This window comes from Microcebus murinus, chromosome 4, assembly GCF_040939455.1.
Source record: "Microcebus murinus isolate Inina chromosome 4, M.murinus_Inina_mat1.0, whole genome shotgun sequence".
Lineage (NCBI taxonomy): Eukaryota > Metazoa > Chordata > Mammalia > Primates > Cheirogaleidae > Microcebus > Microcebus murinus.
Window position 1 is genome coordinate 24063687 of NC_134107.1, and position 27028 is coordinate 24090714.

General features: G+C 36.4%; 1 protein-coding gene across 1 annotated transcript in view; it reads right to left on the bottom strand.

Annotated features, from left to right (window-relative positions):
• The window catches only part of HSD17B12 (hydroxysteroid 17-beta dehydrogenase 12), a 153669-nt gene that overhangs the window by 99286 nt on the left and 27355 nt on the right, over nt 1-27028 (bottom strand). Inside the window, exons 2-3 of the mRNA XM_012790569.2 lie at nt 2002-2048; nt 702-777 (exon numbers count right to left, since the gene is read on the bottom strand). Of these exons, the coding sequence (XP_012646023.1) occupies nt 702-777; nt 2002-2048 (123 nt within the window). The remainder of the gene's footprint in view (nt 1-701; nt 778-2001; nt 2049-27028) is intronic.

Here is a 27028-nt window from a genome sequence, read left to right on the forward strand (position 1 = left end):
TTTTATTGAATATTTAATAACCAATGTACCCAGCAAATGTAAGTTTGGAAAAAAACACAATTGACTCTTAATAAGTAAACAATTTGACTTGTGACGGTTTCATAAGCATCATACCATAACAAGAAGCTTCTCGGTCACAAATAGCATACTGGGGACATCAGTCCGTATGTTTTATCAAGGACCTGAACGGCACTGGCTTATCCATCTCATTGGTTAAGTATAAGTCAGTTAAGACAGTCTTTGCCATATTGTTATGCAAGTCTCAATCATAGCTAAGAAGAAAGTTTAAAATAGTTGCCTTGTCACAAGTGTATTTGCTATCTTTTACATTTTTCATTAATCATGTATTTTATACATTTAGAGACACTGAAATCAAAATGGTAAAAAAAATTCAAGAATATTGAAATGAAGCAACAGAAAAGGAATTCAGATGTTTTAGTAGAACCTGATAAAATAATCAGAGAATCTAACTCTTGACAATAGAAACTAAATGAGACAGTAAGATATTTTAAGCAAATTACAACAGGCCTAAAACAATTTTTAAAAATTGATGATCCATCTTTAAAACATGCCATGAACAGCATGAGCTATAAATAAATGTCAGTGCTAGCTAACATTAAACTTGTCAATGCTTTAAAACATTAAACTCAGATTAGTTATATTCCTTTTGTAATCATGAGGCATTTGATGTGAGAACTTACTTATTTCACTGGAAACCTGGTTCAGTTTATCCTGTGATCTGCTGATAAGGACAACCTTCATTCCACGCTTTGCTAACTGAAACAATAAAAGATTTGAATCACACCTGTGTATTTCACTTGAAAACATAAATCAGATATGGTCCCATTTTAAGAAAACCTGACTAGATGATAATAAAATTTTAAAAAATAAATAAACCTGAGTGTATGAATAGGCAATCCAAAATAAAGACTTTACCCAAAGGGTTATCTTTCTAAATCAAGCTAGTATTTAAAGGTCAAAGGGTTTGCTAAGAAGGGAGACTTTTACTTTTCATTTTGTACCATCTATACTATTTGGCTTTTTAAAATTAAGTGTCTACTACTTCATAATTTAAAAATTAGCTTTAAGAAAGTTTTTGTTGCAGACCAGATATATAAAATACAGACCAAAGGACTGGCAAAGAAAACTACAGTTAAAATGTTAGGGATTTCTATAAATATAATCAGTTTTTAAATTTAAATTTGGGTATTATACTTTATAGACAACCAAGACAAACTAAGGTAGGAAACTGAATAAATTAATATGTTTCCCTACCACTGTATTACAGAGAACTTAAATCTTTTGCCTGTGTCTGTCAATATCTTTCTGTTAACCACAATCCTTCTCGTGAAAATGATGCTATGGGCTGGCCTGGAAATATAACCACCTATGGTAATATTTCTATTTTTTTTAGAAAATAGTTCAAAATAATTGACTTTAAAAACTGAGGACTGTCCACACTTACATGATATAAATAAAATTACACTAAACTTTTCCTAATTTCAAATAGTAGAAAGCATAGAAAGTTAAACTTTCAGCATAGAAAGTTTAACCCTTTGCACTCGGATGTCAAATGTGACTTGACAAGGTTAGCAAAAATTATAGAGATTAAAATTACTCTTTGAATGTATCAATAATTTGAAATATAAAAAAATCCAAATAAATAAGTTTGTATGAAAAGAAACTCCAGGTTTTTATTCCACTGCCTCGCTTTGTAAAATCTGGGGTATTTAAAAAATTAAATCCCGAGTAGAATAAAGGAATCGAGAAAAAAGCAAGCGAGTGCAAAGGGTTAATACTTGTTTTGCACAGAAATTTGCTTAAAATATTTTTATTTAAGCAAACAGTATTTCTGACAAGGTAGAAACAAAGAACATTTATTGTACTATACAACATCATATTTGTGTTTTTAACTTCAAAAATCAAAACTACTCTAAGAAATCATTCCATATTTGTTCTCTTTTTTTAAATACCAAAAATAAGGTCTTGAAAGTCACCTACCTCTTCTGCATATGATTTTCCAATTCCATCAGTACTACCTGTGACAACTGAGAAAGGAAAAAAAAAAAGGAATAGTTTATTTTAAGAACTACAATGAAGAACTGGTCATAGTTACGGCTCACCAATTATATACAAGAGGACGTGTGTAATACTGTCTATATCTTTTCAGAGTGACAGTTACCACTGTGTGTTTGTGTGTGTGTGTGTGTAAATCTACTGCACTGTACCACTTACGTATATACTTACTGTGTATGTTATATCTTAATATACTAATTTTTAAAATTAAGGGTAGTAAAAAAGTAATTGAATAAGATATAATTCTTCTGTGAGAAACCATATTTCTTTTATAACCTCAACAAGTTTATGTGGTAGAAATATTTGAAAATTATAATGGGTCAGATTATGCACCATGGTATCTTACCTCTGGAACACTAGAATCATGTTTGTTATAAGTTCAGAGCATAGGTGTCTCCTTCAAAAGATCAGGGAGCCCATCTCCCCAAATTCTCTAAATATGAGTTTTCCAAGCCATTTACAGATTATAAAAAACAAGTTATGGGTAAAATAGGATTTTCTTGTATTTTTCCTAGAACCACTTCTTTCAAATTATCTAAGATGGTCCCTAATTTTTCTATTCAGAAATATGGCAAACACATCCATATTCTTTCTAGCCATATATTTCATAATCTCATAGACTTTCATAATGTTCCTGCTCAGCTGTCATCTTTACAGAATTTTTTAAAACTTTAGATTTAAAAAAAAATAAAAAATATACAGAACAGTATGACAAACACCCATGTACCCATGGCCCAGCTTCACCAATGATCAACTTGAGGTTGATTTTGCTTCTTCTATACCTTCATCTACTTCCTCTCATCTCATATTATTTTGAAGTGAATTCTGAACATCACATCACTTCATCCATAAATATCTCAGTAAGCATCTGCCATTAAAAATAATCATATCATTATCACATTCTTGAAATTGTAAATAATTCCTTAAAAACAAATATCTAATCACTATAAAATTTTCCCAAATGTTTCCAAAACTTTTAACAATTTGTTCTAATCAGGATTCAATAGGTTCCATATTGAAATTGGTTGTCTATTGAACGTTTTAATCTATAGAGTCTATTTACCCACATATCTACCTATCTGTTTCTCTCTCTCCTCCACCCCTAATTAATTTGTTGAAGATATTAGGTCATAGCTTTGTGCTTTCACAGCCTGGCATTTACTGAATGCATTTCCCTGATATCATTTATCATATTCCTTTGTCCTATAATGGTGGATATAGATGCTTGATCAAAGACAGGTTTGATTTTTTGGTAAGAGTACTTCATAAGTGATATTGCATATTTAGAAGAGGAAGCACATGTCTGGTTACCTTTGTTACATTAGCAGCCACTGATGATCACTACTGAGATTCATTATTTCATAAGGGGCTACAAAATAGTGGTTTTTGAATTCAATCATTTGTCTTAGCTATTAGCTGAAGTATTTCCATAGAGAAATTACTCCTTGTTAGTTGATTACCATGATATATAGCTTGCGCAAGAACATAAGATAACCGTGATTTTTTTAAAGCTTTATCAGTTTTCAAAATAAATCAGTTCCCTGGCATCTTCCAAAGGTAATCCATGTACTTTATCATTACAGTTTTATTTATAAGAAACATCATTAACTCATAGATTTAAATGATTGTAGTAGAACCTAGCTACATGAAATTGAGCACCATATGAAAGTTCCTCCAACCTCATAATCAATTTGTGCTTTTCTGTAACTTTTCGTCTCCTGGTTTTGGAGCCATGGGAATTCAATTTTATACCATATTCTAGTTAACTGATTCACTAATGTTTCACAAGCGAAGGATAAACATATTCTAATTGCATTCAATTCCCTACTCTTCCTTCTCTCTGTGGTAAACTTTTCTCCTCTCTCCAAGATCCCAGAACCTCAATGCCTGCCTTCTTCTGTCAAAGCCTGTTGAAGCTCCACCAACTCCACTGTTTCAGATCAATTCAAACAAAAGAAAACTTTCTCTTTTCTAAACTCCCATAGCACTTTACACATCCTTATGTCTTATGGCACTTTACCAATCTATATTTTAAATTGCATTTCTTTATGTCTACACATCTTAATTCTTCTATCAGATTCTAGGTTCCTTGCTACGTGACATGCTCAAGGTGGCTGCTCAGCAGGCAATTGCTGAGTCCATGAATGATGCTCAAGATTTAATTGGAGCATCCAATTACTGCAAAACACCCAAAACTTAGACTGTTTTCCTGAGAAGCTGGTTTCTCAAAGGTCTTCACTTTACAAATACAATATCTTATACTTTCCTACCCTATCATCTATTAGCCACTGACCTACCTATTTACAAAGCCTTTTGTGCCTAGATTATTCTATTTAAGTCTACAACAGTGGAGCCAGCAAACCATATACAGTCTTGAGCTGCATAATGAACGAGTTTGGTGAACATTCTGCAAAATTACCAGCCAGTCAAAAGTTTGAAGTTTACTGTTGTCACTCTGAATAGAAAAAGAAAAAAAAATAAAAGTTTGAAGTTAAAGGAGACTAAAGAGATGTGACAACTAAATGAAACAGATGATTCTGGATTGGATCCTAGTCAAGAAAACTTTTGGGGAGAGGAAGGTAAGGGAATGGGGGTACAGGGTCTCTCTCTGCTGCCCAGGCTGAAGTGCAGTGGCATGATTAGCTCGCTGCAGCCCTGAGCTCCTGGGCTCAAGTGATCCTCCTGGCTCAGCATCCTGAGTAGCTGGGATTACAAGCATGCACCTTGCCCAGCTAATCTGACTATTTTTTGTAGAGATAGGATATCACTGTGCTACCCAGACTGGTCTTAAACTCCTGGCCTCAAGTAATCCTCCCACCTTGGCCTCTTGAGTAGCTGGGATTACAGGCATCAGCCACCACTCCCAATTTATCTTGTATACCATATTTTTACTGTACCTTTTCTAGGTTTAGATACAAACATACCACTTTCTTATAATTGCCCAAGGTATTCTATACACACCTAGGCTATAGATATAGCTTTTTTGTTCCCGAGGCTTTTTGGATTATTAATCTTTAGGATTCTGTTGTGATAATATATCTTGGAGTAATCTTTCAATTTATTGGTGCTAGGCATCGATGGGCCTTAAAATTCATGACCTTTGATTCTAGGAATTTTCCTATGTTAATTCTCTGATTATATGTTCCCCACACTTTTTTCTCTTTCTAGAATTCCTATTAATCAGAATGTGGACTTAACAATTTCCCTAATAATCTTTCTGTAACTTTCTTCAACTATATCTTCCAAGCTATTTACTTTTTTTTTTTTTCTTTTTTTAGCTGTTACTTCTGATGGAACAAGCTATTTACTTTTTAAATTTAGGTTGTCAATTTTTTAATTTTGAAGAACTCTTTCATATTTTGATTGCTCTTTCACATGCTGCCTTTTTTTCTCTCAACATTATCATGTTCTTATTACAGATCCATTATCTTCTCTTATCTCTGAGAACATGAATCATATTGTTTACATATTTACATTTTCCTCTACTCCTTAGATTCTCCTTCCTCTAAGTTTTTCCTTGATTGTTTTGGTCTGTCTCATCTTGGAGGCATTAAAATGTCGATTAGAGTGCATAGATGTGGTGATTATATTGTGGTCCGTACTACAGGGCAATCAATGGGCAAACCAATTTTTTTATTGGGAAATCCACAAAAGTCAGTATCTGCCTTCACTTCATTGTCTCTTAAAAAGTGTTCCCCAATTTCCAGTCTTCTGGCTGCTGGGCAGTTGGGCAGCTATTAGTTTGCAGGCATTTACTTGTGCCCTGTTTTCAGACAGGTGTCTTACCTCTGCCCTCTTCTCCCAATCCCCCTGAGTCTTAAACACATGTGGCTCGGTGCCCTGCCCCACTTCTGTCTTCTCAGTTATCAGATACATCCAATTCTTATGCTGTTCAAAGGTGCAAGGGACAAACTTGCTTGTTTCCTAATGATGGCCCCTCTATGAGCAATCAGGTGTCTGCTCTGTGAAGTCACTTACCACTGCCCTCCTTTCTTTTGCTGTGACTGTAGATGAAGGATGACAGAAGCTCCCTAGTTACACCAAAATGGAACTTTCTGTTTCTCATTCTCCTATTAATAATTTTTAGGGAAGATTTCCAAAAAAGGCCAGAAGTATTGTTACTTTGTCATTTTAAAACTAGAAGGTCTCCAGGCTCCTCTTAAACATATTATACTAAAGTAGACTAACTTTGGTTGAGAATGAGATACTAAACATACTTCTCAAAAAGATTTCACTTTATGCTCCTAGCAAGAACATTTTTTACTATCTCTTTCAAGCAACTATCAAATTTAAATCAAACTAATAGTCTTTAGAAACTATTATGTGTGTGACTATGCAGAATAATACAATGACGTATAAGATCACTTTGGATATTAGATATTCTACAAATCACCCATTTCGCGGTTAGGACTTTAAATATTCAGCAGAAACAATATGACTTTAAATTGTACAAACATTAAAAACTTACCCTCTGAGATTTTTAGGTAGATAAAATTATTACTTTTTCATTTTCCAATAGTCTCAAAACCAAATCCAACACTGCACAGTTGCATATAAGTCAAATATTGCCCCTAAAGTAAAATTTTTCTGAGAAAATTAAAGTATGAAAATTAGTTATGGGTACAAAGAAATAAAAAATAAAACAGGAGGCCAGGCGTGGTAGCTCATGCCTGTAATCCTACCATTCTGGGAGGCCGAGGCGGGCAGATTGCTCAAGGTCAGGAGTTCAAAACCAGCCTGAGTAAGACCCTGTCTCTACCAAAAATAGAAAGAAATGAATTGACCAACTAAAAAAATATATATAAAAAATTAGCCGGGCATGGTGGCGCATGCCTGTAGTCCCAGCTACTCGGGAGGCTGAGGCAGGAGGATCGCTTGAGCCCAGGACTTTGAGGTTGCTGTGAGCTAGGCTGACGCCACAGCACTCACTCTAGCCTGGGCAACAAAGTAAGACTCTGTCTCAAAAAAAATAAAAAAAATAAAAAAAAACAGGAAACTCAGAGCCTCTTTTGGCCATCTCTATGGCACCACCATAGTTCTACAATAATCAGCGAACCACAATGGCCAGGTAACGGGGACCAAGTATCACTTCCCCGGCAGAGGAAATGACAAATCCCTTAGTTCTCCAAGTGACAGGGTACATAATGTATTTGCAAAATATACAAACATAATCAAGTTATCTGTCAAACTTCAGCCAATTATAAAAGAAAAATTTTACTCAATGAATGTGGAAAAAATGTAAATTTGTCTATTTAAGACTGGTGTAAGGGGGACGCAAATTGATCTGCTTTTGCTTTTAAAAATATTTTCTTTGCTTTAAGCTGCATATCTTCCAACAGTAAAAGCAGAGATAGCAGCTATAGTTGGATAGACAATCTCTCAATCAAGTTCTATAATTTTTTATTTTTATAATATAATAGTATGATTCTCACTATTAAAATGATACTGTAGTGTCTGGGGAGTCAATTCTTCATCCTTAATTTCAGAAAGCTAACCAAAAAATACCATCTAAAATCAAAAGTCTGTTGGTAGTTGCTGTTGGGGGATTATAGAAATGCAGGAAAGAGTTTTTTTTTTCCTTTTTACTCTTTGTATTTTTTCTAACCATGTGCATGGACTGCGTTTCCAAAAAAGAATTCCTTTCCTACTATGAATAGAAAGATAGTGTAAACTGAGCCAGTAAACTTTTCATCTACTCCAGTTTCCCCAAAATCAGTGTAGCACTGTGTAAATCAGTGCGTCCCAAGGTCACTTCATAATTTCTTAAAACTGATCTTTTCTTCTTAAATAAAATTTAATGGAAAACTTGATTACATAATTACTATTTAATTATTTGAGTCTTATAAAAGACCACCAGTTTCAATTAATATATACTATTAGTACAGAAATATATATAAATATTAAAATTTTAAAATATTCATCAGTGTAGTACCTAAGATCATCTCTTAGTTTATCTTTGGAAAACAATGATCTAAACACTCCCACCCAGATATTACAACTTTCAATGAAAACCAAATGAAAAAAATACCAGCTTCCAAGTCATCCAAATTAGATGTACTGCTTGTTTTTGTGGTTTCTCAAAATGAAAAATCTAAGCATTCACAGAACACTGAAATGTTAAGATACAATGTGCAAAACCTATCCTGGGGACCCCATCCCTCATGTGTTAAATGGATGTTCGGGCCAAAGCTTGCTACTTGCCTTCCTTAATATCCGTTCTTCCCTTCCTCCTTTGCAAGAGAACACTGACTTTTAACCCAGCACATTGTGGCCTGGAATAAAGACTATTTTCTAACCACCCTAGCAGCTAGGTATGACCATATGACTAAATTCTGGGAATAAGATACACACGGGGTTGTGAGGGACTTTGAGACAGGCTGCTTGAAGGAAGCTGACTCAGCAGACAGAGGCCCCCTTTTGCCCTTTGTCTGGCCAATTCAAAAGTGATGGCTGTAGCTGCAGCAGTTCTTGAACCATGATGTAACCTTGAAGGTAGAAGCTAGAATGATGGAATAGAATCATAGGAATAAAGGTCTCTAATGATACCACTGAATTACCATGCCATTTTTAAGCCAATCATTTCTTTTTTCTTTTTAATACTTAGCATAAAGAATGAAACATACACAAAGTTCTAGTCTTTAAAGTGAGTGGAAAAAAAACTTCTTATTGAAGTCACTATATATAGACCCAGAAAATAAAGAATAAACTACCAGTAAATTGAGAACAAAACAAAATATTTAGTATTCACATCATTATAAGACTATTTGCTCAAGGTACTTCATTCCTATTATCCAGTTAATTCTCACAACTACCACCCTAGTCTAAGCTATCATCCCACGGACTTCTGAAAAGAATCTTTCAGTCCCTCTTCACTCGATTCATGCTATTCACAGGTAATTATCTTTCTCAAACACCATTTTTGTGATCTCATTACTTTGCCAAGAAGTGATATTTCCCTATTGCCAATTTTATAAAACCAGAAACACAGATCTATTCACTTTGTCCCACTGCCACCACCTGGAGCTACCATCATTCATATCCCATAAGAATTATCTATAACAGCCCTCTAATGCATTCACCGGTCCCATTCTTACTCCTTTCCTATTCATTCTCCACACTGTAGCCAAAATGATCAAAGTGCAAATCTAAACATCCCGTCCCTGTCTAAAACCTGTCAATGGCTTCCCACTCCCTGTATTCTTTACAAGGTCTTCCATGAGCTGACCTTACCTCCCACCACTTTCCTTCTTCTACTTAAACATGCTGGACAGTCGTGCTGAAATTTTTCCATTCCTCCAAGGTAACATGCTTTCTTTTCACAAAATATTGGTCCCTAAACTCCCAATATACACTCTGCTATGGTTTGAATGTGTCCCTTCCAAAAGTCAGGCATTGAAACTTAATGTCCAAAGTGATAGTATGAGGGCTCCTCCCTCATGAATGGGATTCAGGCCCTTATGAAAGAGTCTTCATGAAGCATTCCTTCAGCCTTCTAGCCTTTCTGCTTTTTATCATAAGGACACAGCATTCCAAGGATGCAGCAACAAGTGCCATCTTAGAAACAGAGAGTACTGCTCACCATAGAACTCCCAGTGCCTTGATCTTGGACTTCTTGGCATCCGAAAACATAAGAAAATTAATTTCTGTTCTTTGTGTATTTTATTATAGCAGCACAAATGGACTAAGACACACTCCTACCTGTGTTTCTCTACCATCCTTGACGTTTTCACTCGAACTTCTTCTCTCTTGCTAAGCCTTCCTCCTTGACCTCTAGACTAGTTTAGGACCTCACAATTCTCTGCCCCCACAGTACTCTGTACATGCCCTTAGTGACATTCATCACACAGGTTTCCAAAGGGAAGGGTCTCTATCCGGGTTACCACAGTCTAACTGCTAGCATAGTGCCTGGCAAAAAGCAGACAAATTCATGAGGTTTTGCTGGATGAATTGATGACTGAATGAAGGAAAGGAGATTATGAATGGAAAACTAACCTCTTACGACACTATCCTGCTTTTCCATGTGGTATTTAGAAATACTACACAACCCCATACACTCTTCAACCCCCTCTCGACATCAAAACTCAGTGTTCTAAAATAAGATTTAAGAAATTTAACAAAAAGAAGTTTAACTTTGTTTATGATGAAACTGTAGATTTACATTTTCAAAGGATTCCAAGAATGTCCTTGAAAAGATATGATTTTCAATGCCAGAGAGAACCACTTCACTCTAATGTGCCAGGGTGAATATGAAGTGAACTCTAGTCCAAAACAAGATTGGACAAAGAGGAAATGAACCACTTTGGTTTAGTAAAGCATGCTAAATGACTAAAGTAGTGACAGTTCACTATTCTTGTCACTAAGATTTACTTCTTGAATTAACACTGGGTGTCCTCGGATTCCATTTTGCTATGGAGTAAATGAATAAGTTAAGGCAGCTGTTAACAATACACAGAAATAAGCTACAGGTATCACCCATAACCTGGCAGGTTGGAAGAGTACATATGATGATCATGGGTAGAATTGAGATAGAGGAAGAAAAGAAGGGAAGGCGGAAAAAAGGAGACTAAAAAAGGCTTATGTCTTCATATATAAATATAACACCAGAACCCAAATTTACAAGCTTTTGAGAAGACAGAAACTGACAACTATAAAGAATATCCCAACTTGGCATCCAGAAGTGTCTAGCTTGTTACAGATTATATAAAATACTGGCAACTGACCAGGGCTCCACTTCCAGATTTTATACAGTCAACAAAAATACTTTAGTTTGTGTAGGTTAAAAATATTCTACTCTTTTTTGTCCTCAACTTGCTAGGAACAGATATTTTTAGTAAGAACCCAATCAACCTTATCAAAATCAAACATCAAAAATAGACTAGAGGAACACTGGAAGCAAACACACTATTTTTAGCTCCTCTGTCTATTCCCTGCCACTACCCACCAAATTCTGACTGCAGAGCCCATGCATAAGAGCTTAGTTATTCCAAGCAGGTTCCTTCTCGTGACCCTTTTTCTTCCTCCAGAACACCTGAATGCAGAAAACACTTGATTGATTAAAGATTAATACTGCCGCAGACCATGACAGCTGCCTCTCCTCTGAGTGCTTGGGGTGGGGTGGGGATGGGGGGAATAGAAAATGACAGAGAGCCTGCATCAGTATTCCTCTTGGGGATCTATTACATGGAAAGAAAATTGCTATTTCAATTCCCTTTTGTTGCTAAAAATAGCAATCTCAATTGATTCAAGCAAACAGTGTAGGGGCTTAACAGTGCTGAATTTAGAAACCACTGAAGTCCCTGAGAGCAAATGCTAACGTAGCCTTAACATATGCCAGCTCATATTTAACAAAGAACAAAGAAGAGAAGCGTGCAGGGTGCAAGTTAATAAAACAGCAACAACTTCCTGCATTTGTTTTAAAGACAAACAGTGAAAGTGATGCAAAATAAGAAAAGACAACTATAACTTGTTCTACTAATCATATTTTAATAAAAAATAATTTTACATAAAAACAAAGTTTATGCATAAATCCAGATATTGTGGGCATTTTCCCACATGATTCAGGGAAGTATATATCTTTTTTCAAGGACAGTAGATTATCATAGAAAAAAAATGCCCAGTTTACAAATGTCCTGTCCCAATAGAGTCCCCTTTATCCCACTCAGTCTTTTCAGGTTCCCCACTGAGCAGCCCTCTCCCCTAAATTTCACTTCCTTCTCTTGACCCAATCAGATACTGTAAACAGTTACACTTGCCACTTAAAAAATTAATAAACAAAAAACAAACCACACCAAAACAAAATTCAAAGCATCTAAGGGTTTGGATCAGAGAAATGTTAAGAAACTGTGAAAAGCAGGATATAAAGGCAGCTACTGCCCTGGGCCAGCTTCCAGGCAAGGCTCTGTGATTCCTTCTGGTGGCACCATAACCCAAAAATATCCTTTGCCTGAATTTTTCACTTTATTTGGTTAACTGAAAGCCTTTCCTAATAATGATTCATTTTGGTTAATGCCACATCGTCTTTAAAAATGCAAACCCTTGTATAAGAATTAAAAGGCTATCAATCCTTATGCCTCAGTGTGATTTAGGTGACTCAAACTACTTGGTGGCTTTCTTTGGGAATACCCAAAATGTGAGGGTAACATGGAAGGGGCCTCTTGAGAGTAGGGATTCTGACTGGGGACAAACAAGTTACTAATTTTTAATTGCATGGCCTAGTAAGACACCATAATGGAAAAACTTAGGCTTTTGCTATTCTACCACAAATACAGTATAGGGAACAGTTAAGAACACAAGCACTAAATATCAGACCAGCAAGGTTGAAGTCTAGATTCAGACCCCAACTTTGCCACCTATCAGAGGCTAGTTAACCTCAGAATAAGAGGAACCTAAGTTTGGGTTGTTCCCAGGGATAGAACAGCCTTCTTCCATATATCTAGATTTACTAAGTACCTAACAGGTGCCAAACAAGGTAGCAGACACTTTACAGACACCATCTGTTAATTGTCTCAACACTCTATGAGGTATAATCAGTAGCTGCCCAAACAACTCTATGAGGGTTGTAGATAATAAGACCTGATTATAATATCTAATTTTATGGATGAAGAAACAATCTCAGGTTAAATGACTTGCCAATTGTCACATCATCCTAAATCTAATCACCAGAACATAAACCCACTACACAATAGACTATTGCTTTCACATTTAGCAATGATGCACTATGCATACACGAATACTCCAAAGAGTACCTTCCTCATAATCTGATAATACAGAATCCAGCTTTATTTTGCATTATTCCTTAACCAGCCTCTTAACTCTGGCCAAACAGTCTTGTGTTTCCCAATTACAACGTGCCCGGTAATCAGCTCCATGTCATGCCCAAGTCACTCCTCACCACTGAGAATGATGTTTATCTTTATCTCCCATTCCCATCAGAAACTATTTGATAACTTGAACTTCTAGGCTTTACAGGCCACAACAATCATTAAATTTGGCTGGTTATCTGGCTTCTAGCCTGTCAAAGTCCTGAGTAATCTTCCTATCAGCAGAGGCTAAATAATGTACACAAGTTAAAAATAACTGGAAGCAAACAAATAGGACCAAATTTCCCTGACTTTTTATCTGGTGCTTAGTCCTAATGATTAAGTCATGAAATAAAGCAAAGAAAAAATGAGATGATGATATAGTTGTGAGACTCTTATCTCTGATTGAGTTATAATATATAATCCATGCTTTATCTTCTTCTTAATATGGAGTGGCTAACTTTCAAAGGACAATTGTCCATTCTATGCAACTGTTTAATGTTCAACATAAACCATGACATTCCCTCTAGCCCTATGTAAGAAATTTACACCTAGTTAATGCCTACAGGCTTGAAGTTACTTCCACAAGTCCAAATTGGAACAATATTATAGCTCAAAATACTACTAGCTTTTGACCTATCTCATGATCATATGCATTTAACTGGTAAGGTAATGATTAAGTTAAACATTTCCTTAGCTAATAAACAGTATGCAAACACACCAGTAGGACAATAGTGCCTACCACTACTAAGTACCGTTGAAATACTATATATAACTTAGGTCTGATAAAAGTGAAAGAGATGTAATGAGATCTACCTGGTAATTCCTCTAATTAACTTTTCAGCGATTCGAATTTATATACACTAAGGTAGATAAACATATAGGGAGGGTATTTGGCTTACTGCAACCTGACTTATCCAGCTTAAGATTTTAATAATATTCTTCAGATAAGAAGTGGGTGAAATCTCCAAAAACAAAGAGACCCTGGATTTTATTTACTCTGTCCCTCCTAAGAAGCTATTCTCCTTTAAGCCACCAGGCTTATCACAATTACTACAATAAAATCCTATTTTGAGCCAGAGTCTCCCAGTGAATAATTACATCTTGTTTAAGGATTAAATACTGCATTAAAAGCATGTATTTAAACATATTGATGCTGCAGCTTGGGCCTCCCCATCCCCAGGTATTTTACACCTAGGAGAAATCAAGTCAATCTACTTGTCATGCCTAACTCAGTCCTCGCCAAGAACTTCAAAAACCGCTTTCCCCAAAAGATAGTTTGATGAATGGCAGGGGCAATACATGTAACCCTAACAATATTTGTACCCCCATAATATGATAAAATAAAAGTAAAAAGATAAAAATAAAAAAGATAGTTTGATAAACAATATACTATATATTTCATATATCTAGGCTGGGCACAGTGGCTAACACTTGTAATCCTAGCACTCTGGGAGGCTGAGGCAGGTGGATCGTTTGAGCTCAGGAGTTCAAGACCAGCCTGAGCAAGAGCAAGACCCCATCTCTACTAAAATTAGAAAGAAAATTAGCTGGACAACTAAAAAATATATAGAAAAAATTAGCTGGGCAGGGTGGCGCATGCCTGTAGTCCCAGCTACTCAGGAGGCTGAAGCAGAAGGATCGCTTGAGCCCAGGAGTTTGAGGTTGCTGTGAGCTAGGCTGATGCCACAGCACTCTAGCCCAGGCAACAGAATGAGACTCTTCTCAGAAACATACATACATACATACATACATAAAATATCTGGAAACTGAAATAAATAATGGTAGTGTCAACAAAAAATTCGAGGAAGAAAAGGAAGAATACCCATGTATTCTGGCTTAAATTTTTTTCCTCATCCCTGAAGAGCCAAAACCATGGAAGCTCAACACAATTTCTTCTTATTATAGAACATCTGGATGGATCCTCCTTCTGCTTTTTAGGAAAATCCAAGACTGCCAATGAAATTATGCTAAGCAACTTAACAACTAACACACTTTTCAGAATAAACACTCAATGAAATTCACTTTCAACTGAATCTTTTTAAAGAAGCTTCATGTAATCCAACAAAATTTTTCTCAGTTACAGAGATTATACTATAACACGAAGCAGTGTGGGTTGACCAACAGTCAGAAAACCTATTTTATAGTCCTGGTTCTGCTAGCTAAATGAACCTGGACCAGTGGTTAACATTTCTTAGCCTTACTTTCAGCATCTTTAAAATGTAGTCACAAACTAAATGAACAGCCAAGACCCTATGATTCCATGACTATGATGAATATAAAATCATAGTAATGGCTTATCTTTAAGTCTTTTAATTTCTTTAAAAATAAATCTACAAGTTTCAGAAACAGTATAAGTAAAGTCATAGCTGTGATTTAAAATAATAATTTGAAAAAACCCTACAGCTAGCTCTTCTTCAAAGCAGAAGAAGACAGAAAGAACATGAGTAACTGAATTTAAAAAATAACTTTTAATTATTTTCAACTTCTCTCCCAGACCTTTAACAAGAAAAGAAAACTTGAGGCTAGTTTCTCCTATTAATCTTTAGGTGGGAGTACTAAAGACAGTGAAATAATTTTCTGCTTGTCATTTGAAGCTGGTCTTATTCAAATTCATAGATAAGCTACTCTCCTAGATGCAGTGGTTGGGGAGCAAGTACAGCTGGCTGGGAGCATGATGGAATCAAAGGAAGCTACTACCTCCTCCCTTCTAGAAGCTACCTCTCACAAATAGAACCTCTAATAAAAGGCTGATCTAAAATGTCATCTTAACTACTTTTCAATGACCTCATTTATTTACTTAAATTTCTCTTTATTTTACAAAGCCATGTTAGAAAATTTACTGATCTATAAGGAAAGTTTCTAATGTAAATTACTTAACAAAGTTTCCCTATCTATCTAGACTAGAGCTCAAAGAGAGAAATGATTAAGTTCTTTGATGCCTGAAGTTGTAGCTGTACTGTTTACTGACTGCTCACCTACCTTGCAGGTATGTTGAAAAAATTAATACTATCTGCTATTTAAAGTTTTGAAAACACTTTCAATTCCTCACAAGATTAGGACACTGCTAAACTCACAAATTCAGTATTTTATTAGATTCTATTAGATGTACAGTAGTCCTTGTTTTTTCTTAATTTGTCATTGATCTTTAAGATGCAAGGACATCTGAAACAATTCTTTAAATGTCACGTCTTTCTATGCCATCTGCCAGACCTTACTAACTTACTACTCTATTGCCTTTCCTTTTTAGTTTTTCAGAATGAATATGACCTTTAAGATGCAGGTATATGACAGCACTGTTTACAAGAGCAAAACTGAAACCATCTAACAATATTAAATATTATATATTCTAGCATATCAATACAATGGAACACAGTGCAGCTATCAAAATTTAAGGCATCAAAGAACAGCAATGACTGGCAATGAACACTGTCTATGATACATTGCTAAGAGAAACTGGAGCAAAATAGATCATTTTTATTTTAACAATGTTTATTTCTTCAAAAGACCATTAATTGGAATTTCTAATGACCATCATCTAATGATGAACCAAAAGAAGCTTACCAATAATCTAGCTCATAAATTAGCCAATTTCTAGATGCAACAGGAGTAACAAGTACAGTAGCCATGTTTTGTATTTAGAAAATAATCTAAAGAATCAAAAGGGTCATACATAGACCAGAAAGTTGTTTGTAGCTATCTCTAAATACAAGAATATAAGTACTTTTTGTCATCCTCTTTTTTTTTTTTTTTTTTTTTTAAGACAAGGTCTCACTCTGTTGCCTGGGCTACAGTGCAATGGCGTTATCATAGCTCATTGTAACTTCAAATTCCTGGCCTCCAATGATCCTCCTGCCTCAGCCTCCCAAAGTGCTAGGATTACAGGTGTGAGCCACTGCACCCAGCCTAAATGTCTTTCTTATATAATGTTTTATAAAGTTTAAAATTCAAATAAAGCTATTTTCTGTAAATGCTAACTTAAACAGAATTATGCTATGCAAGCCCCCGTGCGGTTACTGCCACAAATATGTTTATTTAATTCAATTAGTTTTAAAGCCTAGTATAGAAAAGCACTTAAATTAAACCTACTGTACCACTTCTGGAGAAATGGGAGGCCATTGCCCACTGTATACTTACTGCCGTAGTCCATAGCTCCTAACCTAAGACCAAGAGGTACATTATGCAAAGTGTAAGAGAAAAGGTCTGCTCAAAGACCACAATGGATAAAAGGGTGGAAAAAGGATGAATAATTGTAGTTTTTCTACTGCTTTACCATAACACGAAGTACTTGGAGAAAGAGTTATAAAGCTCAGCCTTAAGAGAAGGTGGTTTGTTTTATGAGGGGAATTTATATCAACAAAATGCCTTATAATCATGAGTTATTTCTCTAGCATACTAAAGATGCAAATGACTCAAAGTTCACACAAAGTTCCCTCTAAATTGGATCTTCCCTGAAGCCTTTTAAACTCAGATTTCATGTAAATACAACAGAGGCATTTTCATTGAATTAGTTGATACTAATAACATAAGAATAGTCAGGGAATCATCTACTGGAAATAACAAGGACTGCTATAATATTTCACATTGGATGTTGTGTGATGGAATCCACTATTACTTCTGACAAGGGCTCAGTCTAACAGGACCAGCAAGGCCACACTCTGCTTTAGCAGACCTCTTGGCCTGTGACAGGCATCAGTCCTTTCTATCATATGCTATCTGACTTATACAATTGTCCCCTTCACTGAGAATGAGTATGACATTGTATCGTGACTAAATCCGTAATATAAAGTATACTGAAGTTTACCTTTTATGTAGTAACTGTGGTATCACATTTATATACTGTATAAATAAAATCTGTTCTTTGAATCATTACATAAAGCAAACTTCCCCAATTAACTTAATGGAAGCCTTAAGAACTTTTTTTAGGAATGCCTATATCCCCCCCCACAACCATTTTAGCTATTTTATAAATGTATTTTTTCTTACACCAGGTTTTAAGAGTAGACCACACCTGTATTCTGACAGACTGGCAGCTTCTAATTTGGGACAGAACATGTACAAAAACCTAGACAGAAATTTTAATAGACAGGATGCGTCATAACATTTGTTCTATAAGAGCTATTCATATACAACTTAAACGTGCTTAATCTTAGAAATTCGGTCCATGTGTGGAAAGTGGGAAATTCCTCCTTCATTTAAGTCAAGAGATAACCGAACAACAAAAGATACTTTCTTCATAAGCAAAGGATTCCAATGGCACCTGTTGAGTAAATCAAAGTATATGCTTGATGATTGGCAATGGGAAACCTGCCTCTGAAATATGACAGAGCTGTGATCCAAATCACATCTAGTGGCAAAATTCAACCAGGCTTGTGGAAATCAGGTGAACTGTTTATATGAGCCGTCTCAAGCTCAAATAAACAAGCTCAACTCATGCCCTCAATTTCTCCTTATTTCCTTTGCTCAGAAGTTAGGGATTCAATCTACTTATACTCCTTAAACATTACCTCGCCCACTCTATCCCCTAGACTATGGAATGAAATGCTATTTCTCCAGTTACCTCTTTTCTTACTGTCCTTAAAGACTAACAACCCTGGCCCAAGGTACTTAATTATGTAAATTCATTCACCTGTAAAATGGGACTAACATTAGTACTTGACTAAGAGATTAGGATATGAATATACCAAATCCTTAGAACAGTTTCTGGCACATAGCATTAAAAGTATCAACTATTAATAGTATGTTTTTATTATCATTAGTATTATTAAGTGTTTAGAACAATGTTTTAAAAAAGCACTACATATTCGTATCATTATTATTAGTTTTAAGTATCACATTGCTAATTGTTATATAAAGTAAACATAATAACAATAATGGAAAAAAGTTTTAATTTAGAAATCTTACATTCATGGCTCCTGACTACTTGATGACTAATATAGCACTCGCACAAAAAATTCATTTTGAGATGGCTCCTCCATCCTTTCTTACATCTGTTCCTCTGTTGTGACTTTCATTTATCTAGCCTTCATTTACTAAAACTCTAATGTTCCCTTATGGCCTAACTTAAATGGGTTCTCCTCCAAACAAAGTAATAGACTTATATTTTTATATTAGTTTTCTTTTTTAACTCTCTCTCCAGTTAGAATATAAGCTTCATGAGAATAGGAATAATTGCATTTTATTAAAAGATGAATCCCCTGTGCCTAGAACAGTACCTGGTATATAGATTATCAATAAATATTGTTGAATAATGAATATTCCATCTGGCCTACCCCAGACTTCTTGTTAGATAAATTCTTACCTGTTGAAGCCACCATAGTCATGCGCTTTGTTACTTACAGCTGAATACATTCCTGACTGTTAAAGCACTTAGAGAATACTAACAAAGTATTTGTTATCATCCCCACCATTGTTATTTACTATTATGAATTAACCAGCATTTATTATGTACTTACTATGTTCTAGGCATGATGCTGAGTATTTTTAGCACATTACTAAATAAGCATCATCTTTTATAACCTTTACAGTAACTTCTGAGGTCAATATCAATTTTATAGATGAACAAACTCAGGCTCAGAAAAGTATTTGCCCAAGGTAACACAATTAAGAAATGACAGTTATAAACTCTAAACCCAAATTTCTGGCTTCAGTGCCTACACTCTTACCTAACATGCTATACTGCCATGTCTGTGAAATATCCATATATAAGTCTTTTCTTCTTAAAATAAGCTCTACAAGTAAGGAATCCTGTTCTTCAAGCCATGCTATCCACCAAAGCAATCAATTAATACATTAGGCCCAAGCAACTACTCAGTAAATATTTATTACAGAGATAGACAAGTGAATACCTGCCCTGCTTTGGAAATCTAAGCTTTTGTAAAAATGAGATATGAATAAACGTTGCTAAACAAATTTACTATATTTATGAGTATGTGCTCCTACTTTCTCTTGATTACAGGGATTTTCCTTCTGTTTTGATTGTATTTGCCATTTAAGCATCTGGAATCTAAAAACTGTCTCTGCTATGGTTTGAATATTTGTTTCCCCCAAAATTCTTATGTTGACATCCTAACCCCCAACATGATGGTACCATGAGGTGGGGCCTTTGGGAGGTGATTAGATCATGAGGACTGATCCCATCGATGGGATTAGTGCCCTTTTAGAGGCCAAGGAGAGTTGATTTGCCCCTTTGGCTATGTGAGGCAATAGAAAGAAGTCGCCATCTAAGAACCAGGCCCTCATCAGACACTAAATCTGCTAGGGCTTTGATCTTGGACTTCATGGTCTTCAGGACTATAAGAAATTAATTTCTGTTGTTCATAAACCATTCAAGTTTATGGTATTTATGGTTATAGCAAAAACAGTCTCCTAACAAATTAAATGATTGTTGTTTTACATTCTACATATTAACAGGTAATGACAGATTGATTTTCAACCCAAGCCAGTAGGCTTTCAGCCACATATGGTAACCCCTAGGCCCTTTAGGCAGCTTTTTTTTCATGCAAAATAATGCCAGTCTCTTGTTGGGTAAGATAAGTAAATAATTAAAAACACACAGAGAGGGCCGGGCTCACGCCTGTAATCCCAGCACTCTGGGAGGCCGAGGTGGGTGGATTGCTCGAGGTCAGGAGTTCGAAACCAGAGCAAGAGCGAGACCCCGTCTCTACTATAAATAGAAAGAAATTAATTGGCCAACTAATATATATAGAAAAAATTAGCCGGGCATGGTGGCGCATGCCTGTAGTCCCAGCTACTTGGGAGGCTGAGGCAGGAGGATTGCTTGAGCCCAGGAGTTTGAGGTTGCTGTGAGCCAGGGTGACGCCATGGCACTCACTCTAGCCTGGGCAACAAAGCGAGATTCTGTCTCAAAAAAAACACACACACAGAGCATATACATAAAATATCATATGTAGAAGGCAGTCAAAAACTGACTGGACTCATGAAGAGAACTTCCAATGCATGCATTTCTCTTTTCCTTGCCTTCAGCTAAGTGATCTACAACAGTTTCACGTTTCAGACAATAAGCAGAGATATACACACAGCTGCAGATAGATGAATGAACTGTGTGATGCTGAAAATCTGTGAATTGAAGTATCTGATACATGAATTGAAATAAAAAACATTCTCCTCCTCCAAATAGTTGTATGAACAAATCAAAGGAAAAAGAAGAGTTGGAGGGAAAATGAGAGGAACAAAATCTGGTCTATGTGACACATTTATAAAACTGATGGCCTGTCAGCAAGATACTGATGAATATTTTTGCAGGATAAAAATGGCAACTCAGGTCTAAAAATAAACCACTGCGCTGCAGACCTGTCTGGTTCAGCTACACCACTGGAATACAAACACCCTCACTCACTAGTACATTTTGACTCAAGGTTTCACAAAAAAGGAAAAGCTGAACAATTCATTAATAAGATATGTTACATGGTTTTAAATCACTTATGTTCTTTATATATATACTAAGTTTAAGTTTAAATGATCTTCATTTTCCAAAAAAGGTAAAATAAATGGTAATAGCAATAAACCATTAACTCACCTTTTATAAGAAATTATTTCCTCTCAACCCAATTATAATAAAAGAGTGGTATTATCACCATCTCATGATAATATCCTAAAATAGGAATTTAAAAATAAAATTATAAATTATTTCTAAGCCATGCTGACTTGAATGGCAGATCTAGTCAAAATGCTATCTCCAAATGACTCTGGAGATAGGATTTAAAATCTATTATCTCATTTTGTTTCTGAATTTACAATAAAAAGCTGTTAGCTAAAATACAAGAGCAAATTTACTGTCCTTTATAAGCAGCACTTTAATTCATTAAATCCATTCACCTTACTCAGTCTTGCCTTACATGGTTGTGATTCTGGTCTTAGCTAAATGATTATTTCAATTCTAAGAAACCTCTGGAAGGCTCTCCTAGAATATTGTGAATACTATCATACTACCTTTCTTAATAATAAAAATGAATCAATTCTCTATAACAATAAAATATGAATAAGTTACATTTGATCCCTTATGACCATACCCAATTGGAATAAAAAGAAAAAAGGAAAACAGATCAACATTTCAAGAACCAATGAAGTTCTCACAATAATACAACACACACTGATTCTTGACAGTAGATAATACACATTAAAATATAAATACACCCTTTAATATACATCCACATACTCCCTCTAGTACAGCCTGTGTCTCAATCTAAATAATGGCAAAGTTTTCTAATAGGGGAAAAAATATATATAAAGCCATAAGATAAAAACAATTTCATTTTAGGGATTTTTATTATCATCAATCTTATTTTTGTAGCAGGCATCACAAACTTAATAATGGTCAAGATAAAACACCTGATTTCCATTTCAAGCTTGCTCCTCTGTCAGAACTCCCCATGGGACTCCCCATCTATTCAGCTGCACAAGCCAAAAGCCTCAAAGTCAGCTTTGATTCCTCTCCTTCCCATATCCCATATTCAAACCATCATAAGACCCGTCTACTTTGTCTCTCAAATACACACCATGTGTGACCACTTCTCACCCCCTAAAGCACCACCCCCTAGTTTGAGGCCCCATCACTCATATCTCCCCTACATGACTAGAAGCCTCCTTAATGTCCATCTTGCTTCTACCCTTGGACACTACAGTCTATTCATCACACAGCAGCCAAAGGCATCTTTGCAAAAAGTAAATGACATCACATCACAACCCTTCTTCAATTCCTTCAATGACTTCTCATTACTCAGAATAAAATCCAAAGTTCTTCCACATCCTAGAGGATCTTTCATGACCTCATCCATGCCCTTCTACCATCTTCTCTTACATGTTCCACTTATTCACATAGCACAGCCAAAGGCTTTGCCTTTCCTCAGACATATCAAACCCAGTCCCACCTGTGGGTCTTTTCACTTGCTCTTCTCTCTGCCTAGAATGTTCTTATCCCAGAGCTTCACATGATTGGCTCCTTCTCATCACTAAACTCCACTCAAGGTCATGTCTTCAGGGAGAGGCCTCCCTGACCACCCTATCTAAAGTATCCCCATCCCTCTACTCACACACCAGTTACTTCCTATCCCAGATTCTTGCTTATTCCATCTCCACTTGCAATTATATTATCGGTCTAGTTGATTATTGTCCATCTTCCCCTACTTGAATGTAAGCTCTAGAGCAAGGTAAATGTGCTGTCTATCATTGTATTCCCTAATAAAGCTAATGTATAAATTACTAATCTACAGCAGCAAAGGTGGCAAACTCAAATATCTATAGGAGCCAGAGGTAATGAAAGTGAGTAAAGCATGCAATTTCCAGCTAATATAGAAATGCAGGCTCAATACGACAGCAGCTTACTATTTTTCAAGAGAGGTCTGATATCAACCTTCTTGGTGAAATCTTCATTTGCTTAATATTGGCAAATCACTGTCTTGGTTCTTTAAATTAAAACTCTACACAAGTAAACGATATTTATGAGTCAGATACATACGTAGGCCAACACTTGTTAACTTCTCACCTATAGTAAATCTCCCAAATTTAAATGTATTAGGTGCAACAGATTATTCTAAAGATGACTACAATAATCTCTCCCATTTCACATGTCCTCTTGCAATGTGAATTTGCCATTCCTCCCCTCAAGAGATGCAATCTATTTTCCCTCCTGTGGATTTGTGACTTGTTTTGACCAACTTGCTAAAGGGAGATGTCAAAAACAACCACCTAAATTATGCAGCATTGGTTTTGGGACCTGATGGAAGGCAGAAAATGGGAATGTGGCAAGTAGGTTATTAGCAAAGGCCAGAAGAGCCATGACAAAATTGCTATTAGAGGCAAGAAAAAGTAACTCATGTTATATAATGGTGGAATGTTTGGTAAGATTGGTGCCTGCAATAATATTTACCCAACCTAATAATTATGTAAGATAGAAATTTACCTAATTAACTTATGGAACTGGCTAACAATATTTCCAGGTAGAACATTAAAAGTGCCAACTGGCTCCTTTTAACTGCATGTGATAAAGTACTGGGAAGAGAAAAATAAACTAAAGAAGGTCATGGACTAAAGAAGTAGTAGAATTTAGGGGAAGTACAGAGGGCTGAGGACAGTCTCTACAACTGGCAAAAGATTGTCAATTTAACAAATGGGCAGTCCGAGGGGCCAAGGTGGGAGGATGGCTTGAGGTCAGGAGTTCAAGACCAGCCTAAGCAAGAGCGAGACCTTCCCTCCCTACCCCCTCCCCACTAAAAATAGAAAAATTAGCTGGGTATGATGGCATGCACATTTAGTCCCAGCTACTTGGGAGGCTGAGGCAGGAGGATTGCTTGAGACCAGGAGTTTGAGGTTGCAGTGAGCTATGATGTTGCCACTGCACTCTAGCCGGGGTGACAGAGCAAGACAGTGTCTCATAAAAAAAAAAAAAAGAAAGAAATGGCCTCCAAGTAAGTATCAATTCAAGAGTTTGTCCATAGATTTTTTTGTTGAAACCTTGAAAATACAGATCCCTTAATTAAAACAAAGCATCATGAAAAAAAAAAAAAATACAGATCCTTCTCATCTGTACAAAGGGATTTCTAAGAATCTTAAGGACTTTTTACTTAATAGACTGATAGATCCAAAGTAAAGAGATATCTGTCTTGGAAAGGAATTATGGATGTGGCTTTTGAGACATAAAAATCAATCCCTAAGCCGGGCGCGGTGGCTCACGCCTGTAATCCTAGCTCTCTGGGAGGCCGAGGCAGGCGGATTGCTCGAGGTCAGGAGTTCAAAACCAGCCTGAGCAAGAGCAAGACCCGTCTCTACCATAAATAGAGAGAAATTAATTGGCCAACTAATATATATAGAAAAAAATTAGCCGAGCATGGTGGCACATGCCTGTAGTCCCAGCTACTCGGAAGGCTGAGGCAGGAGGATCGCTTGAGCCCAGGAGTTTGAGGTTGCTGTGCGCTAGGCTGACACCACAGCACTCACTCTAGCCTGGGCAACAAAGCAAGACTCTGTCTCAAAAAAAAAAAAAATCAATCCCTAATAAAATTCAAAGAAAACTCTCAACGTTTTAAAGAAAATTACAGTACTAAACTCATCACCAGTTTAGACTAAAAGAGACTGAAAGAATTCAAAATGGGGGAAAAAAAGTGTTTCTGTGGATCCTCAACTTCATATAGATAGGAAGCAGGTTTAAAAAGCTACTCAGCTACAGGCCGGGCGCGGTGGCTCAAGGTCAGGAGTTCGAAACCACCCTGAGCAAGAGCGAGACCCCGTCTCTACTATAAATAGAAACAAATTAATTGGCCAACTAATATATATAGAAAAAATTAGCCGGGCATGGTGGCGCATGCCTGTAGTCCCAGCTACTCGGGAGGCTGAGGCAGGAGGATTGCTTGAGCCCAGGAGTTTGAGGTTGCTGTGAGCTAGGCTGACGCCATGGCACTCACTCTAGCCTGGGCAACAAAGCGAGACTCTGTCTCAAAAAAAAAAAAAAAGCTACTCAGCTACAAATATGACCTAGTCCTTATAAAAAAGAAAAAAAGCAGCAAAGGAGAAAGCCAAGAGTCCAAAGGATAGAGCTAACAGTCTTAGAAAACAATGTACTGGGGAACAACTCCCAAGAAGCAGAACAGGGCACTAACCAAGGTTCAGTCTCGATATATGGGGCAAGATATATGGTAACATGTGCCCAGCTGAATTTCAAAATTGCTGTGGAACAGTGATGGCTACATTCTTCCCTTTCTTCCTCTTTTCAAATAGGAAGGCCCACTATAGTTTTCTTGCCCTCGTCTCACCACTGTATGTTGGATAGCGGGGAGTAGGGAGGCAGCAGAAGTAGTTAATTTGTCTTTTTAGTTCACAGATATCTTGATTCTAAAAAGCTGCACCAGAGCAGCTGTGCCTGAGAAACTCCATAGACATCTGGACTTTAGCTAGTTGGTAAGACACTGGACTCTAAGTTAATGCCATAAAAGGATGAGACTTCTAGGGGAAGTAAGCTTATTTTGCACACGGAAGAAATGTGAATTGCTTTGCTTAGAGGGCAGACTGTGGTAGACCATTTCCAAAGATGTCTGCAACAAAGATGTCTCCTGTCTTATGACATTTTGCTATGGGAATTTGACATTCTCCCATCAAAAGGTGGAACCTTTTCCCTTCTGCTAAATCTGGGCTGTCCTGTGACTTTCTTTGACCAATAAGATGTGGTAGAATTCGCATTGTATGACTTTCAGATAAAGACTTTCACATACCTTACAACTTCTGTTTTTACTTTCCTGGAACAATCTCAGTATCATATAAGGAAATTCAGCCTAGTCCAGTGAATGATGAGAGACCATATGGAAAGGCCACATGGAAGAAAACTGAGGCTTCCCAGGTAACAATTGGTATCAAGGCCCCAGACATGGAAGTAAGACCCTCTTGCCTCTAGCCCCAGTGGAGCTGCCCCAGCCAATACCATGTGGAATAGAGAAAAGATGTCTCCACTGAGCCTTGCTCAAATTCCTGATCCACAAGATCATAAACAATATATGACTGGTTGCTTTTTTAAGCCTCCAAGCTTTAGGATAGTTTGTTATGTAGCAATAGGTAAGTGAAACACTGGAGAAAAGACCAGTCTGAATAACGGAAATGTTTGAATTCTTGAATTTTTAAAAAATGGATTTTTAATACACTTAAACATTCATAGTGACTTTTAGGATAATAACTTAAGATTCATTCCTTCATTCACCAAATATTTATTGAGCTCCTAATATGTGCTGGGTACTGCTGAGGCCCTGGGAAAACAGCAGTAAATAAAGCCCTTATGGAGTCTATATTCCAGTGTGGGGAACAAGGATAGGCCTCCAGGAATCTGCTTTAATAAATGAAATGATTTCTAATTAGCACATCAATATTGTAAGTTGTTTGCCAAATAACTAAATCTAGTTTTAACTTTCTCCTTGAAATTGTTACTTGGATGCTTTATCACTCTACCAGGAGCTATTTTTAGACCAGCCTTTCCTCAGACTGAGCTAGAAGAAAAACAAGGTCAAGATGATATAAAACTACTAGTAAATTTTGTGCACCTGAATTTTCAGGTATCTCCTATGTACTAAATTTATTGCTTGATTTAGTATGTTAGCACTTTCACACCTCTGCTTTGCTGGAGTGCCCTTCCCCTGCCGTCCTCACCTGGTAAA